Genomic DNA, 13,043 nt, shown 5'->3' with positions numbered 1-13,043 from the left:
TTTATTTCCATATAATATTCCATTGTGTGAATAGAGCAATTTTGTTTACCCATTCACAGGTTGATGGATATATAGGTGGTGTCTACTTCTGGCTATTGTGAATAGTGCTGCTAAGAACAATCATGTACCAGTCTCGATGTGGGCATACATTTTCATTTTGGGGTAGATAAGTAGCTATAAAATTTCTGGATTGTATGCTTTGTTCACATTTAACTTTTTTTTTTTTTAATTTTTTTTTCAACGTTTTTATTTATTTTTGGGACAGAGAGAGACAGAGCATGAACGGGGGAGGGGCAGAGAGAGAGGGAGACACAGAATCAGAAACAGGCTCCAGGCTCCGAGCCATAAGCCCAGAGCCCGACGCGGGGCTCGAACTCACGGACTGCGAGATCGTGACCTGGCTGAAGTCGGACGCTTAACCGACTGCGCCACCCAGGCGCCCCCACATTTAACTTTTTAAGAAGCTGCAAATTGTTTTCCAAAGTGGCTGTACATTTCTATTAGCATTTCTGTGTTACATTTCCGTTTTCTATTTTTACATTTTCTGTTAGCAGGATGTTAGAGTTTCACTTTCTCTGCATCCTTGTCAGCACTTGGAATTGTCTCTAATTGTGATTATAAACATTCTGGTGGATGTGTAGTGGTATTTCACTGTGGTTTTAATTTGCATTTCCCTAGTACTGATGATGTTGATCTTTTCATGTGCTTAGAACCATTACATATCTTGAAATAGCTATTCAGCTATTCAGCTAATAGCTATTCAGCTATCTTGAAATAGCTATTCAGTTCTTTTGCCCATTTTTCAATTGGATTGTTTTGTCTTTTTCACTTGTAAGAGTTGTTCATATATTTTAGACACAGTCCTATATCAGATATACGATTTTCACATACTTTCCACTCTATAAAATGAAGTTTCAGAAGACAAGTTTGTGGCTTGGCTTTTCACTCTCTTTAATGGTGTCTTTTCTTTCTTTTAAAAAAAAAATTTTTTTAATGTTTATTTATTTCTGAGACAGAGACAGAGCATGAGTGGGGGAGGGGCAGAGAGAGAGAGAGGGAGACACAGAATCCGAAGCAAGCTCCAGGCTCCGAGCTGTCAGCACAGAGCCCGACATGGGGCTCGAACTCACAAACCATGAGATCATGACCTGAGTCCAATCATGACTTGAGCAACCGACTGAGCCACCCAGGCACCCCAATGGTGTCTTTTCAAGCATAAGTTTTACACTTTAGTGATGTCCAGTTTTTAAATGGATTGTGCTTTTGGTGGTGTAACTAAGAACTTTTTTGCCTTTTGTTTGGAGTGTTCGGTTTGTTCATATTTAATACAATTATTGATTGCATTAAGTCTGCCATTTAGCTATTTGTTTTTTATATGTCTCATGGTTTTTTTTATTCTTCTCCCTTCCTTTTGGCACAAATATGGAGTTTTTGCAGTTATTTTCTTAGTGCAGCTCTAGGAATTAAAATATGCATCTAATTTATCACAATCTAGTTAATAGTTTCAGTAAAATAGATATTTTATAAAGCCCACAATATGGTGTTATAGGCCTTTTATGATAATCTTAGGCACTTTAGAGAAGTTAAGAGAAGAAAAGAGAAAAATATACAGACATAGTCTTTTATATTCACTTACATATTTACCAGTGTTGATGGTCCTCATTTGTTCCTGTGGATTTGAGTTAGTGTCTGGTGTCATTTCTTTTCAGCCTGGAGGACTTACTTAGTATTTCTTGTAAGGCACATTTGCCAGCAATAGATACTTTCTGAGTACTTTTTAATCTGTGAATATCTTTGTATCAATTTTTTTCTTCTTTTTTTTAAATTTAAATTTTATTTTTAAGAGAGAGAGAGAGCGAGCATGCACATGAGTGGGGGAGGGGCAGAGAGAGAGGGAGACACAGAATCCGAAGCAGGCTCCAGGCTCCCAGCTGTCAGCACAGAGTCCGATGCAGGAGTTGAACTCATGAACCGTGAAGTCATGACCTAAGCTGAAGTCGGACACTGAACCCACTGAGCCACCCAGGCACCCCTATCAATTTCATTTTTGAGGGATACTTTTGTAAGAATAGAATTCTCCCTGGCTAGCTTTTCTTTTCTTTCTTTTTTTTTTTTTTTTTATTTATTTTGATAGAGAGTGTGCACATACATGCACGTGGGGTAGGGGCAGAGAGAGAGGGAGAGAAAGAATCCCAAGCAGGCCCCTATACTGTTAGCTCAGAGCCCAATGCAGGCTCGAACTTATGAACCATGAGATCATGGCCTGAGCAGAAATTGGAAGCTTAACCAACTGAGCCACCCAGGTGTCCCCTTCCTTGTTAACTTTTTAACCTTTATTTCAGCACTTTGAATAAATCACTCCACTGCTTTTTGGTTTCCATTACTTCTGATGAGAAGTTAGCACTAATCATACTGTTTCTTCCTGTGCATGTTGAATCATTTTCCTTTTACTGGTTTTAAGATTTTCTCTTTGTCTTTTTTTTCTGATAGTCAACAATCTGGCTATGATGGTCTCTCTAGGACTTTATGTTTTTCTTGGGGTTTGTTGAGCTTCTTGGATTTGCAGATTAATGTTTTTCATCAAATTTCAGACTTTTTAGTTACTATTTCTTTGGACATTTTTTTCCTGTTCTTTCTCTCTGTTGTCTCCTTCATGTGTCCTTGTTGCGCATAGATTGGTTTATTCGATGGTGTCCCACAGGTTTCTGGGGCTCTTTGCTTTTCTTCGATCTTTCTTTCACCTGTTCTTCAGTTTAGGTAATTTCTATAGATTTATCTTCAACTTCATTGTTTCTGTTACCAACTCAAATATGCTGTTGGATCTCTCTAGTAATTTTGTAATTTCAGTTATTTGACTTTTTAATTCCAGAATTTCCTTTTACTCCTTTTTAATAGTTTTTATTCTTTATTGAGATTTTCTATTTCTTAAGTGGTCATACTTTCCTTTAAGTTTTTACACACTGTTTCTTTTAGTTCTTTAATTATATTCATAATACCAGCCTTGAATGCTCTTTTTCCCTCGTACATCAACATCTGGGCCACCCAGCAAAGTTTCTGTTGGCTACATTTTTTCCTCCACATAGGTCACTCTTTCCTGTTTCTTTGAAAACTGGATATTTTAGATACTGCATTGTATCCCTTCTGGTATCTCATGTTTCCTGCCTAGATGTTGTTGCTGTTTTTGGTTTAGAAACGTTTCTAACCTTAATACAGGGAATATGCTTTTTCTGTGAAGATGATGTTTCTGTGTGATTTGTTATTTTATTCTTGTGTTTATTTTTAATGCTGGCTTCCTGTTTTCAACCTTGTGTCTGCAGAGCTTAGTGAACTGTGACATTAGCAATAGGTTGTGTTCAAAGACTTTGGGCCAGTAAGGCTTCCTGCCTCTGCCACTGGATGAGTGTGTGGGGTGGGGAGCTCAAAGTTCAGATAGCTTTCAAGCCTTTTCTGGCCTTTTACTTTCCACTGACGCCTCTGATGTTTTCCTCTTTACTTGGTTGTAGCCTCTCTATCAGGAGGGTTATGTGCATCAATCACATCAATCTTCCCTGCTTTTGCAAACAGCCTTTCAGTCAGCCAGGATTGTGTGGAGAGTTTATCAAGCCCTTCCCTGGCTCTCTCACTTTCAGGTTTCCCTTGCTACATTTCTGGATGGTCTACCAGTCTTTTTTGTTGTTGTTCCCAACCAAGACTGAACCTCAGACAGCAGTCCCTGGTGGCCTTCCGTGTTCATTTACCACCTAGATCACATTTATGGACAGTTCCACTGGGCATTGGTTTTTCACCTCCCGCTCAAATCAAGTGACTGCCCCTCTGGCAGCAGCAGCACTGATCATTCTATGGCCTGTCCTAGTATAACGACCACACCAACCAAGCTGGGGGATTGGAAGGGTGAGAGCAGCTCCAGGCAACAATGCTGCAGATTCCCACTTTTCTTATCTGGAGTTCAGTATTTTTCGTGAATAAACACTTCTCAAGTTATTGTAGGTTTTTGATTGATTTCTGGAATTAAACTTTGTAGTCTGTCAGGTATTGTGAAAATAAGTTTTTAGTATGAGTTTTCCACATTGCCATAGAACAAGGGTCAAAAACTTTTTCTGTAAGGGGCTACATTAGTAAATATTTCAAGCTTTCCAAGTTATGTGCCCCATTGGTTGGTTGGTTGGCTTGCTTTTCTTTCTTTCCTTTCCTTTCCCCTTCCCTTTCCTCCTCTCTTCTCTCCTCTCCTCCCTTGCCCCTCCCCTTCCCCTCCCTTGCCCCTCCCCTTCCTTCTCTCTTCTTTCTTTCTTTTTTCTTTTCTTTCTTTCTTTCTTTCTTTCTTTCTTTCTTTCTTTCTTTCTTTCTTTTTTTCTTTTATCCTTCCTTCCTCTTTCTTTCTTTCTTTCTTTCCTTCTTTCCTTCCTTCTTTTTCTTCCTTTCTCCCTCCCTCTCTCTCTCTCCCTCCCTCCCTCACTCTCTCCCTCTTTCCCTCTCTCCCTCTCTCCCTCACTCCCTCTCTCCCTCTCTTTTACTTTCCCCTTCCTTCCTTCCTTCCTTCCTTCCTTCCTTCCTTCCTTCCTTCCCCTAGAAAGGTAAAATCCATTTTTAGCTGGTGGGTCATACCAAAACAGGTTGCAGGCTGAATCTGGCTTACTAGACAAGTTTGCTAACTCCTGTACTTAAAAATGTAATGTTTAAATTCAAATGAAAAATAGCCATTTTTTATGGATGCAAGGATGTCTGAGTGGGAGACATGCTGTGATATAAACATATTATGAATGACCAACAGGCAGAGTAAAATGGCCCAGGCAACCCTACCTATGGCTACTCTGACTAAATATATTCTTTTTTCACCAGGGTCAAAGCTAGAAATTCAACCTTATCCCCCCTGTCCGCTGGCATTCTCTAGTCAGCGAGGCCTCAGCCAACATGTGTGGCTCAGGCATCTTCCTCAGCTCTTCTCAAGTTACTGTGCAGGAAATCATCTCCGTCCGGGGAAACCCTATCCAGAAGATCAGAAACAGCAGCAGAAACAACTCTTTGATCAAGCCTGCTTGAGTGACAAAGCAGAAATTCAAGAGACAGAAGACTCCAAGCCCTTGTTCAGGAGAGTAAGCAGAAGAGGCACTTGGGAGGTGTTGTCCAGCCCACTGCAAGAACAGCCAGTCGGGTCCGGGGAAGACAACACGGTGCTGGATATAGGGCCCAGCCTAGGCCAGAGGACAGACCTTGAGGAATCAGACAAAGGATCGCGTGCTGTAGAAGTCTCAAGATTTGGGGCAGTCAAATGTGGGGAGTTTGGGCGAGGCTTTTTGAGGGAGTCAAACCTGCTCAGCCTCCAGAAGATGCATACAGGGGAGACACCTTACATGTACACTGAGTGGGGACAGGGCTTTAGCAACATGTCAATCCTCATCAAAAACCAGAAGAAACACTCTGGGGAAAAACCTTATGTGTGCAAGGAGTGTGGACGAGGCTTTACCTGGAGGTCAAACCTCATCACACACCAGAGGACACACTCAGGGGAGAAGCCTTATGTGTGCGAGGAGTGTGGACGAGGCTTCACCTGGAAGTCAAACCTCATCACACACCACAGGACACATTCAGGGGAGAAACCTTATGTGTGCGAGGAGTGTGGACGAGGCTTTACTTGGAAGTCAAACCTCTTCACACATCAAAGGACACATTCAGGGGTCAAGCCTTATATGTGCAAGGAATGTGGGCAGAGTTTTAGCCTGAAGTCAAACCTTATCACACACCAGAGGGCACACTCTGGGGAGAAGCCTTATATTTGCAAGGAATGTGGGCGCGGCTTTCGCCAGCATTCACATCTCATCAGACATAAGAGGACACATTCGGGAGAGAAGCCTTATGTGTGCAGGGAGTGTGAGCAGTGCTTTACCCAGAAGTCACATCTCAGTAGACACTTAAGGACACACACAGGAGAGAAGCCTTACGCATGCGCGGAATGTGGGCGCCGTTTTAGTTGGAAATCAAACCTCAAGACACACCAGAGGACTCACTCCGGGGTTAAACCTTATGTATGCCTGGAGTGTGGGCAGTGCTTTAGCCTGAAGTCAAACCTCAACAAACACCAGAGGTCACACACGGGGGAGAAGCCATTTGTGTGCAGAGAATGTGGGCGAGGCTTTACCCGGAAGTCAACCCTTATCACACACCAGAGGACACACTCAGGGGAAAAGCCATTTGCGTGCAGGGAGTGTGGACGAGGCTTCAACGATAAGTCAACCCTCATCTCACACCAGAGAACACATTCAGGGGAAAAGCCTTTTGTGTGCAGGGAGTGTGGTAGAAGGTTTAGCCAGAAGCCAAACCTCTTTAGGCACAGGAGGGCACACTCGGGTCATATGCCCTTTGTGTGCAAAGAGTGTGGGCAGGGCTTCTGTGATAAGTTAACTCTCGTCACACACCAGAAGGCACACTCCGGGGGAAAGCCTCACGTGTGCAGGGAGTGTGGGCAAGGCTTTAGCCGGCAGTCACACCTCGTTAGACATCAGAGGATACATTCAGGAGAGAAGCCTTACATTTGTAGGAAGTGTGGGCGAGGCTTTAGTCGGAAATCAAACCTCATCAGACATCAGAGGACACACTCAGGATAGACACCTTGTGTGTACAGCGAGTGTAGTGAAATCTTCAGTCAAGAGTCCTATTTCACAAGATGCCAGAAGTCACACCTAGTGGTTTTAGTAAGAAGTCAGCCATTACCAGACACCAAAGTGGAGACAGCTACTTACGTGTGACAGGAATGTTCACGAGCCCAATGGGAAGAGTCAACCTCTCCAGTCCGCCTGAAGGAGAACTACTGGCTCATTTTCAGGAGCTCTGGCTTCCCCTAGTGGGGATGGTGGGTTGTGGAAGATCAGGTAACTTGATGGAGGGAGCACTTAGAAGTAGATTGAAATAAAGGAATGGAGACTATTCTAATGTCATTTCCTGAGAATATTTAAACCCTCCTTACACAGTAGCCTGGATGTTAGAGATAACAGCAATAATAGAGCTCGCCCCTTAAAATCTGTCCGACTTTCTGAGAACAAGGGACTTGACAGAGACCATTGCTGATTTAATCTTGCTTTCCCAGAGCAGGACCCAGCAGCAGTCAGCTTCAGGGAAGTTTGGGAAATGATGAATTCATGGAGACAGAGGTAGTACGTGGGTAGAAGAAGGTTTTATTATGCAAAAGGGCTTACAAGTGAGGAAGACCATGACTGTCCTAGCTCTAGGTTTTGGGAGGAAGTATCCATTTTTGCTTGCTTCCAGGGGCTGTCTCTGGTTTCCAGGTTGAATCCATACTGAAGATATTCTTATTTACCGATGTATTTAGACTAGAAATGTATTATATGCTTTTATGAAGAAAACTGGTAGTAATTTTTGTGAATTTGACTTTCAAATCAAAAGTTAGAATATTGAAAAACAACTGTCGCCATGAACTTGACAGTTTTCCACTACTTGGTCTTTTGTGACAAGATTGCTGATGATATTAATGAATGTGATTTTGTAATACCATATAATGAAATACGTAAACATTTGGAAGATCTGCCTAACTCATTGAACAAGTATTTTCCAAATGATTAGTGTGTGATGCTACAAAATCATCCATGGTGATATTAAAGTATAAGATAGGCAAATGGATTTCAGTTTAAAAGATAAAGGTACCTGGCTGGCTCAGTCAGTAGAGCATGCAGCTCTTGATCTTGGAGTTGTGAGTTCGAGCCCCACCTTTAGGGATAGAGTTTACTTTAAAAAAGAAAAGAAAAACCAAAACCAAAAATTAAAATTAATACCAATCTTTAAAAAAAAGAGAGATAAAGGCCAGATTCCACATTACAGTAACCTTTAAAAAATTATCACTTGTTGACTTTTGGTATACTTTGGTATAGTCAAAGAATAATATTAACAAATATCTGAAAAGGTCATTAAGATACATCTCCATTTTTTAAATTTGTACATGTGAGGTCATATTATTTATCTCAGCAAATTAAATGCAAGAGCACATATAAAATACTAGCTATATTAAGATTAAAGAGATTTTCAAAAATACAAGATAATGCCACTCTTCTCACTGATCTATTTTTTTTTTAATTTTTTTGGTGGAAAATATTCAAACCCAAGTGAAAGTGAAGCACTTTACTTCTCATTTAAAGTGTGTTTATGGTTTTGGGGTACCTGGCTGGCTCAGTCGGTGGAGCATGTGATTCTTGATCTCAGGGTTGTGAGTTCAAACCCCACACTGGGTGTAGAGATTACTTAAAAATAAAGGTTTTTTAAAAAAACCAAACAGGTTTGGGGTTGCCTGGCTGGCTCAGTTGGTGGAGCATGCGACTCTTGATCTCAGGGTCATGAGTTCAAGTCCTGTGTTGGGTGTGGAGCTTAACAACAAAACGTTTGGATGTTTATGGTCTATATCTCACAGCAAAAAATACTTCACACACACTTAAACACCAAAAAAAAAAAAAAAGTTACCTAACATACTATTATACTTAATATAATTTAAACTAGGCATGGGGCACCTGGCTGGCTCAGTTGGTGGAGCATGAGAATATTCATCTCTGCATCATGATTTCGTCCCCATGTTGGGTGTAGAGATTACTAAAAAAAAAAAAATAAATAAACTTAAAAAAATTTAAACTAGACATAGAAGAAAATTACCAAATAACACAAATGCAAAGGAAATGCTTGTTAACACCCACTGGCAGATGTAAACCTACAATTGAAGTATGCTGCTCTATGTAGACAAAACACACAAATCTTGGGGAATGCTCATTGCTAGAACTAAATTATATAATTAGTTAATCTCTGTGCCTGTCGCTATGTCTCTTCCTGAATATTCTTGCCAATTTTTCTATTTTTTATTAAAATCTATTCTTTTAATCTTTTCAATGTGTTTTTAACTTATATTTTGTTAATTTTTGTTAATATTTACTAATATCTTGAAGCTAGTTTTTATTAATTGCTTTTTGAAGCTTATTTAATCATACTTCAGGTTTTTTTTTACCTTTTCCTTTTTATTTTCTTCTGAAAGTCAAATCAGTTATAATTTTTATCTTTATTTTCTCTTTTAGCCAAGAATTACTATTTCTACAAATGGCTAGATGGATGTATTCATTTTTACACTCTCCTAGTATTTAGTTTTTTTTAATGTTGTAGCATTATAGTCAATATATTTTTGTAGTTTCTTCCATTTTATTTTATTAAAAAATGTTAATGTATTTATTTAAATTCAAGTTAGTTAACATACGATGTAGTATTGGCTTCAGGAGTAGAACCCAGTGATTCATCACTTCATATGACACCTAGTGCTCATCCCAACAAATGCCCTCCTTAATGCCCATCACCCATTTAGCCCATCCTCAACCCACCTCCCCTCCAGCAACCCTGTTTGTTCTCTGTATTTAAAAGTCTCTTATGGTTTGCCTCCCTCTCTGTTTTTGTCTTATTTTTCCTTCCCTTCTCCTATGTTTATTTGTTTGGTTTCTTAAATTCCACATATGAGTGAAATCATATGGTATTTGTTTTTCTCTGACTTACTTTGCTTAGCATAATACACTCTAGTTCCATCCACATTGTTGCAAATGGCAAGATTTCATTCTTTTTGATCGCCAAGTAGTATTCCATTGTATGTATGTATGTATCTTCTCTATGCATTCATCTGTGGATGGACATTTGGGCTCTTTCCATACTTTGGCTATTGTGGATAGCGCTGCTTTATAAACATTGGGTGGGGTACGTGTGTCCCTTCAAATCAGCGTTTTTGATTCCTTTGGATAAATACCTAATAGTGCAATTGCTGGGTCATAGAGTAGTTCTATTTTTAATTTTTTGAGGAACCTCCATGCTGTTTTCCAGAGTGGACTTCCAGTTTAATTCATAAAGTTTAGTTTTGAATCTAATCAAGCTCTGAATTTTCATGTATATCTTTTTTTTTTTTTTTTTTTTAGTTTATTTATTTTGAGAGAGAATAGGGGAGGGTCAGAGAGACAGTGAGAGAGAGAATCCCAAGCAGGCTCCACACTGTCAGTGCAGAGCCCAATATAGGGCTTGAACTCACAAAATGAGATCATGACCTGAGCTGAAACTGAGAGTCAGATGCTTAACTGACTGAGCCACCCAGGCACCCCAGTTTTCATGAGTATCTTAAAAAGCAAGTATGTAACATGAGTATGTGTATTGTAACAATATTATACCAAAATTAACACAAAAGGTTATAAATGTTGATGTTTTCCTATATCGTTACCTTATTCTCCTGTTGTTTTGTATTAATTTCATATTTATTTCTATGTTAACATGTGAAATTAGATTTGTAATGTAAATATAGATACAAGTAATATTAACAGAATAAGCACCATTGTACTCACCCCAGAAGAAGTAGTAAGCCTTAATTATTTTTAAAAACTTAGCACTTCCATTTCTGTAAGTGAAATAGTCAATAAATTTATGATCATGTTAAGAAACATTTCTCCATGTATTGCCATCAAATTTTGCTTAATACATTTCAAGGCTATTTTATTTAGATCTATAGAAATTAATAAAATTTCTTCTTGATGGATTTTCTCTTTTAAAACCATTGAGCAACCCCAGGTCCCATTCAGTGCTTCTAATTAGTCCGTTCTCAATACTGTTTGCATTTGCCTTTTTTGGTAGTATTTGCTGTACTCACTTTTTCATTTTCATCTTGATATTCTTGTTTTGTGAATAGAGCATCCTATTCAAGTACTGGAAGCCACAGTCAGAACAATTAGGTAAGAAAGATAAATAAATACAAAGCATCTAAATTGGAAAGGAATAAGTGAAACCATCTCTATTTACAGACATCATTTTATATATAGAAAATCCAAGTGAACTCAAACTGATAAAGCTAATCAACAAATTGAGCAAAGTTATAGAGTACAAGATCAACAAACAAAAATCTGAGAAAATAGAGAATTCTGTTTTCTTTTAAAAAAATTTTTTTTTCAACGTTTATTTATTTTTGGGACAGAGAGAGACAGAGCATGAACGGGGGAGGGGCAGAGAGAGAGGGAGACACAGAATTGGAGGGAGACACAGAATCGGAAACAGGCTCCAGGCTCTGAGCCATCAGCCCAGAGCCCAACGCGGGGCTCGAACTCCTGGACCGCGAGATCGTGACCTGGCTGAAGTCCGACGCTTAACCAACTGCGCCACCCAGGCGACCCTGAGAATTCTGTTTTCTTGAGGGATCTTGGCTGATGGGTTGCCACTGAGTAATGAATTGGGTGACCATGGGGGTATGAGTACTATATACCCTTTAACTCAAAGTTTCTTAGATTTGGCCAATGGGAGCCCCTTCAAGCTGGCCTCTTGTGTCTTTCTGACATGTCTCCATCATTCATTAAGCATCTCCTTAATTTCTGACAGATAGTAAAGGCTCATTTTGTACTTTCTCAGCCCCGGCCCTGGAATTCACCATTTCTCTAAGAAATTATAGTTGCTTTCAGTGGAGAATGATATTTAGGAACCAAGACCTAGGTAATAGGTGTGCTCATTGGTCTTAGACCATCTCTGCTGACAGAGCTAGGAAATTTATGTGTGTGTGTGTGTGTGTGTGTGTACACAAATACCTGTTTATATCTGAAAAAAAAATCAGTTCATATGGATACTTCCAATTTCAATCCAACATCACAATGTTTATTCTAACCTTCCTTTCCACATCTGTAACTCCCTTTTCTTTCTTTTTTAACGTTTGTTTATTTTTGAGAGAGAGAGACAGCATGAGCGGGGGAGGGGTAGGGAGAGGGGGAGACACAGAATCTGAAGCAGGTTCCAGGGTCCTAGCTGTCAACACAGAGCCCAATGCGGGACTCAAACCCACAAACCATGAGATCATGACCTGAACCGAAGTTGGATCCTTAACCGACTGAGCCACCCAGGTGCCCCTGTAACTCCATTTTCTTATAGTGAAAAACCTGGTTCTCATTATCCATCATATATTTACTTATTTGCTCATTCTTGGAATACATATTAAGTAGTTTCAGAATTGCTAATGCATACAATTGTGATAAGCATACCTACTCATTGGAGTTCATTATTTTTGTAGATCTTTTTGTCTTTGGCCTGAGGACAAATTACTACATTTGAATTACTTGGGTTAGTTCTTTTTCCACCCTTCACTGTGGTTATGTTATTCATTTGATTTCTGTTTGTGTTTAGTTTTAGGGTTCTCTTCATCTTTGCTGTTGTGAACACATTTAGGGTGTCTCCCATGATTCTCACTCCTAATAACCACACTGTTGAGTAATCCCCTCCCCTTGAGTGTGGGTGGGACTATGAGCAGCTTCTAACCAACAGAATATGGTAAAGATTATGGGATATCACTCTTGTTTTTATGTTAAATTGTATGGCAAAAGTGAAGGGATTTTGCAAGTGTAATTAAGGTTCCTAATCAGTTGACTATGTAGGGGAAAGGGAAATTATACTAGGTGGCTCACCTAATCTGGTAAACACTTTAAGAGGGCCTCAGTCAGGGCACCTGGATGTCTCAATCAGTTAATCGTCCAACTTCTGGCTCAGGTCATAATCTCATTGTACATGAGTTCAAGCCCCACTTTGCTGACAATGCAGAGCCTGCTTGGGATTCTCCCCCTCTCTCTACCCCTTCCCCACTCACTCTTTCTCTCTTTCTTAATAAATAAAAACTTTAAAAAAAGAGCCCTGAGTTGGGCTCTGTGCTGACAGTGTGGAGCCTGCTTGGGATTCTCTCTCTCCCTTCTTTCTGTCCCTTCCCCGACTCTCTCTCAAAATAAATAACCATTTAAAAATTTTAAAAAAAGAGAGACTCTGAGAATCAAAGATTTTCTCTTTATTGCTAGCTCTGAAGAAACAAACTGCCAGAAATTATTTTTTCTTTCTATTCTTTTTAAAAGTAGGTTTCACATCCAGCACAGAGCCCAATGTGGGGCTTGAACTCACGACCCTGAGATCAACACCTGAGCTGAGATCGAGTCAGATGCTTAACCGACTGAGCCACACAGGCACTCCAAACAGACTGCCCTGAATTCTATAGTCACAAAGAAACTATTTCTGCCAAC

The 13,043-nt window shown here is 39.7% G+C and overlaps 1 protein-coding gene across 1 annotated transcript in view; it reads left to right on the top strand.

Moving 5' to 3' along the window:
- Positions 1 to 8,877, top strand: part of LOC115502133 — a 101,622-nt gene extending 92,745 nt beyond the window's left edge. The window contains exon 22 of the mRNA XM_032591455.2: positions 4,837 to 8,877. Within this exon, the coding sequence (XP_032447346.2) occupies positions 4,837 to 6,599 (1,763 nt within the window). The 3' untranslated portion in view covers positions 6,600 to 8,877. The remainder of the gene's footprint in view (positions 1 to 4,836) is intronic.
- The last annotated feature ends 4,166 nt before the right edge of the window (positions 8,878 to 13,043 follow it).

Source organism: Lynx canadensis, chromosome E2 (assembly GCF_007474595.2).
Source record: "Lynx canadensis isolate LIC74 chromosome E2, mLynCan4.pri.v2, whole genome shotgun sequence".
In the NCBI taxonomy this organism is placed as follows: Eukaryota; Metazoa; Chordata; class Mammalia; order Carnivora; family Felidae; genus Lynx; species Lynx canadensis.
Note: the sequence above shows the minus strand (reverse complement) of the source record. Positions and strands in the feature narration are given on the sequence as shown.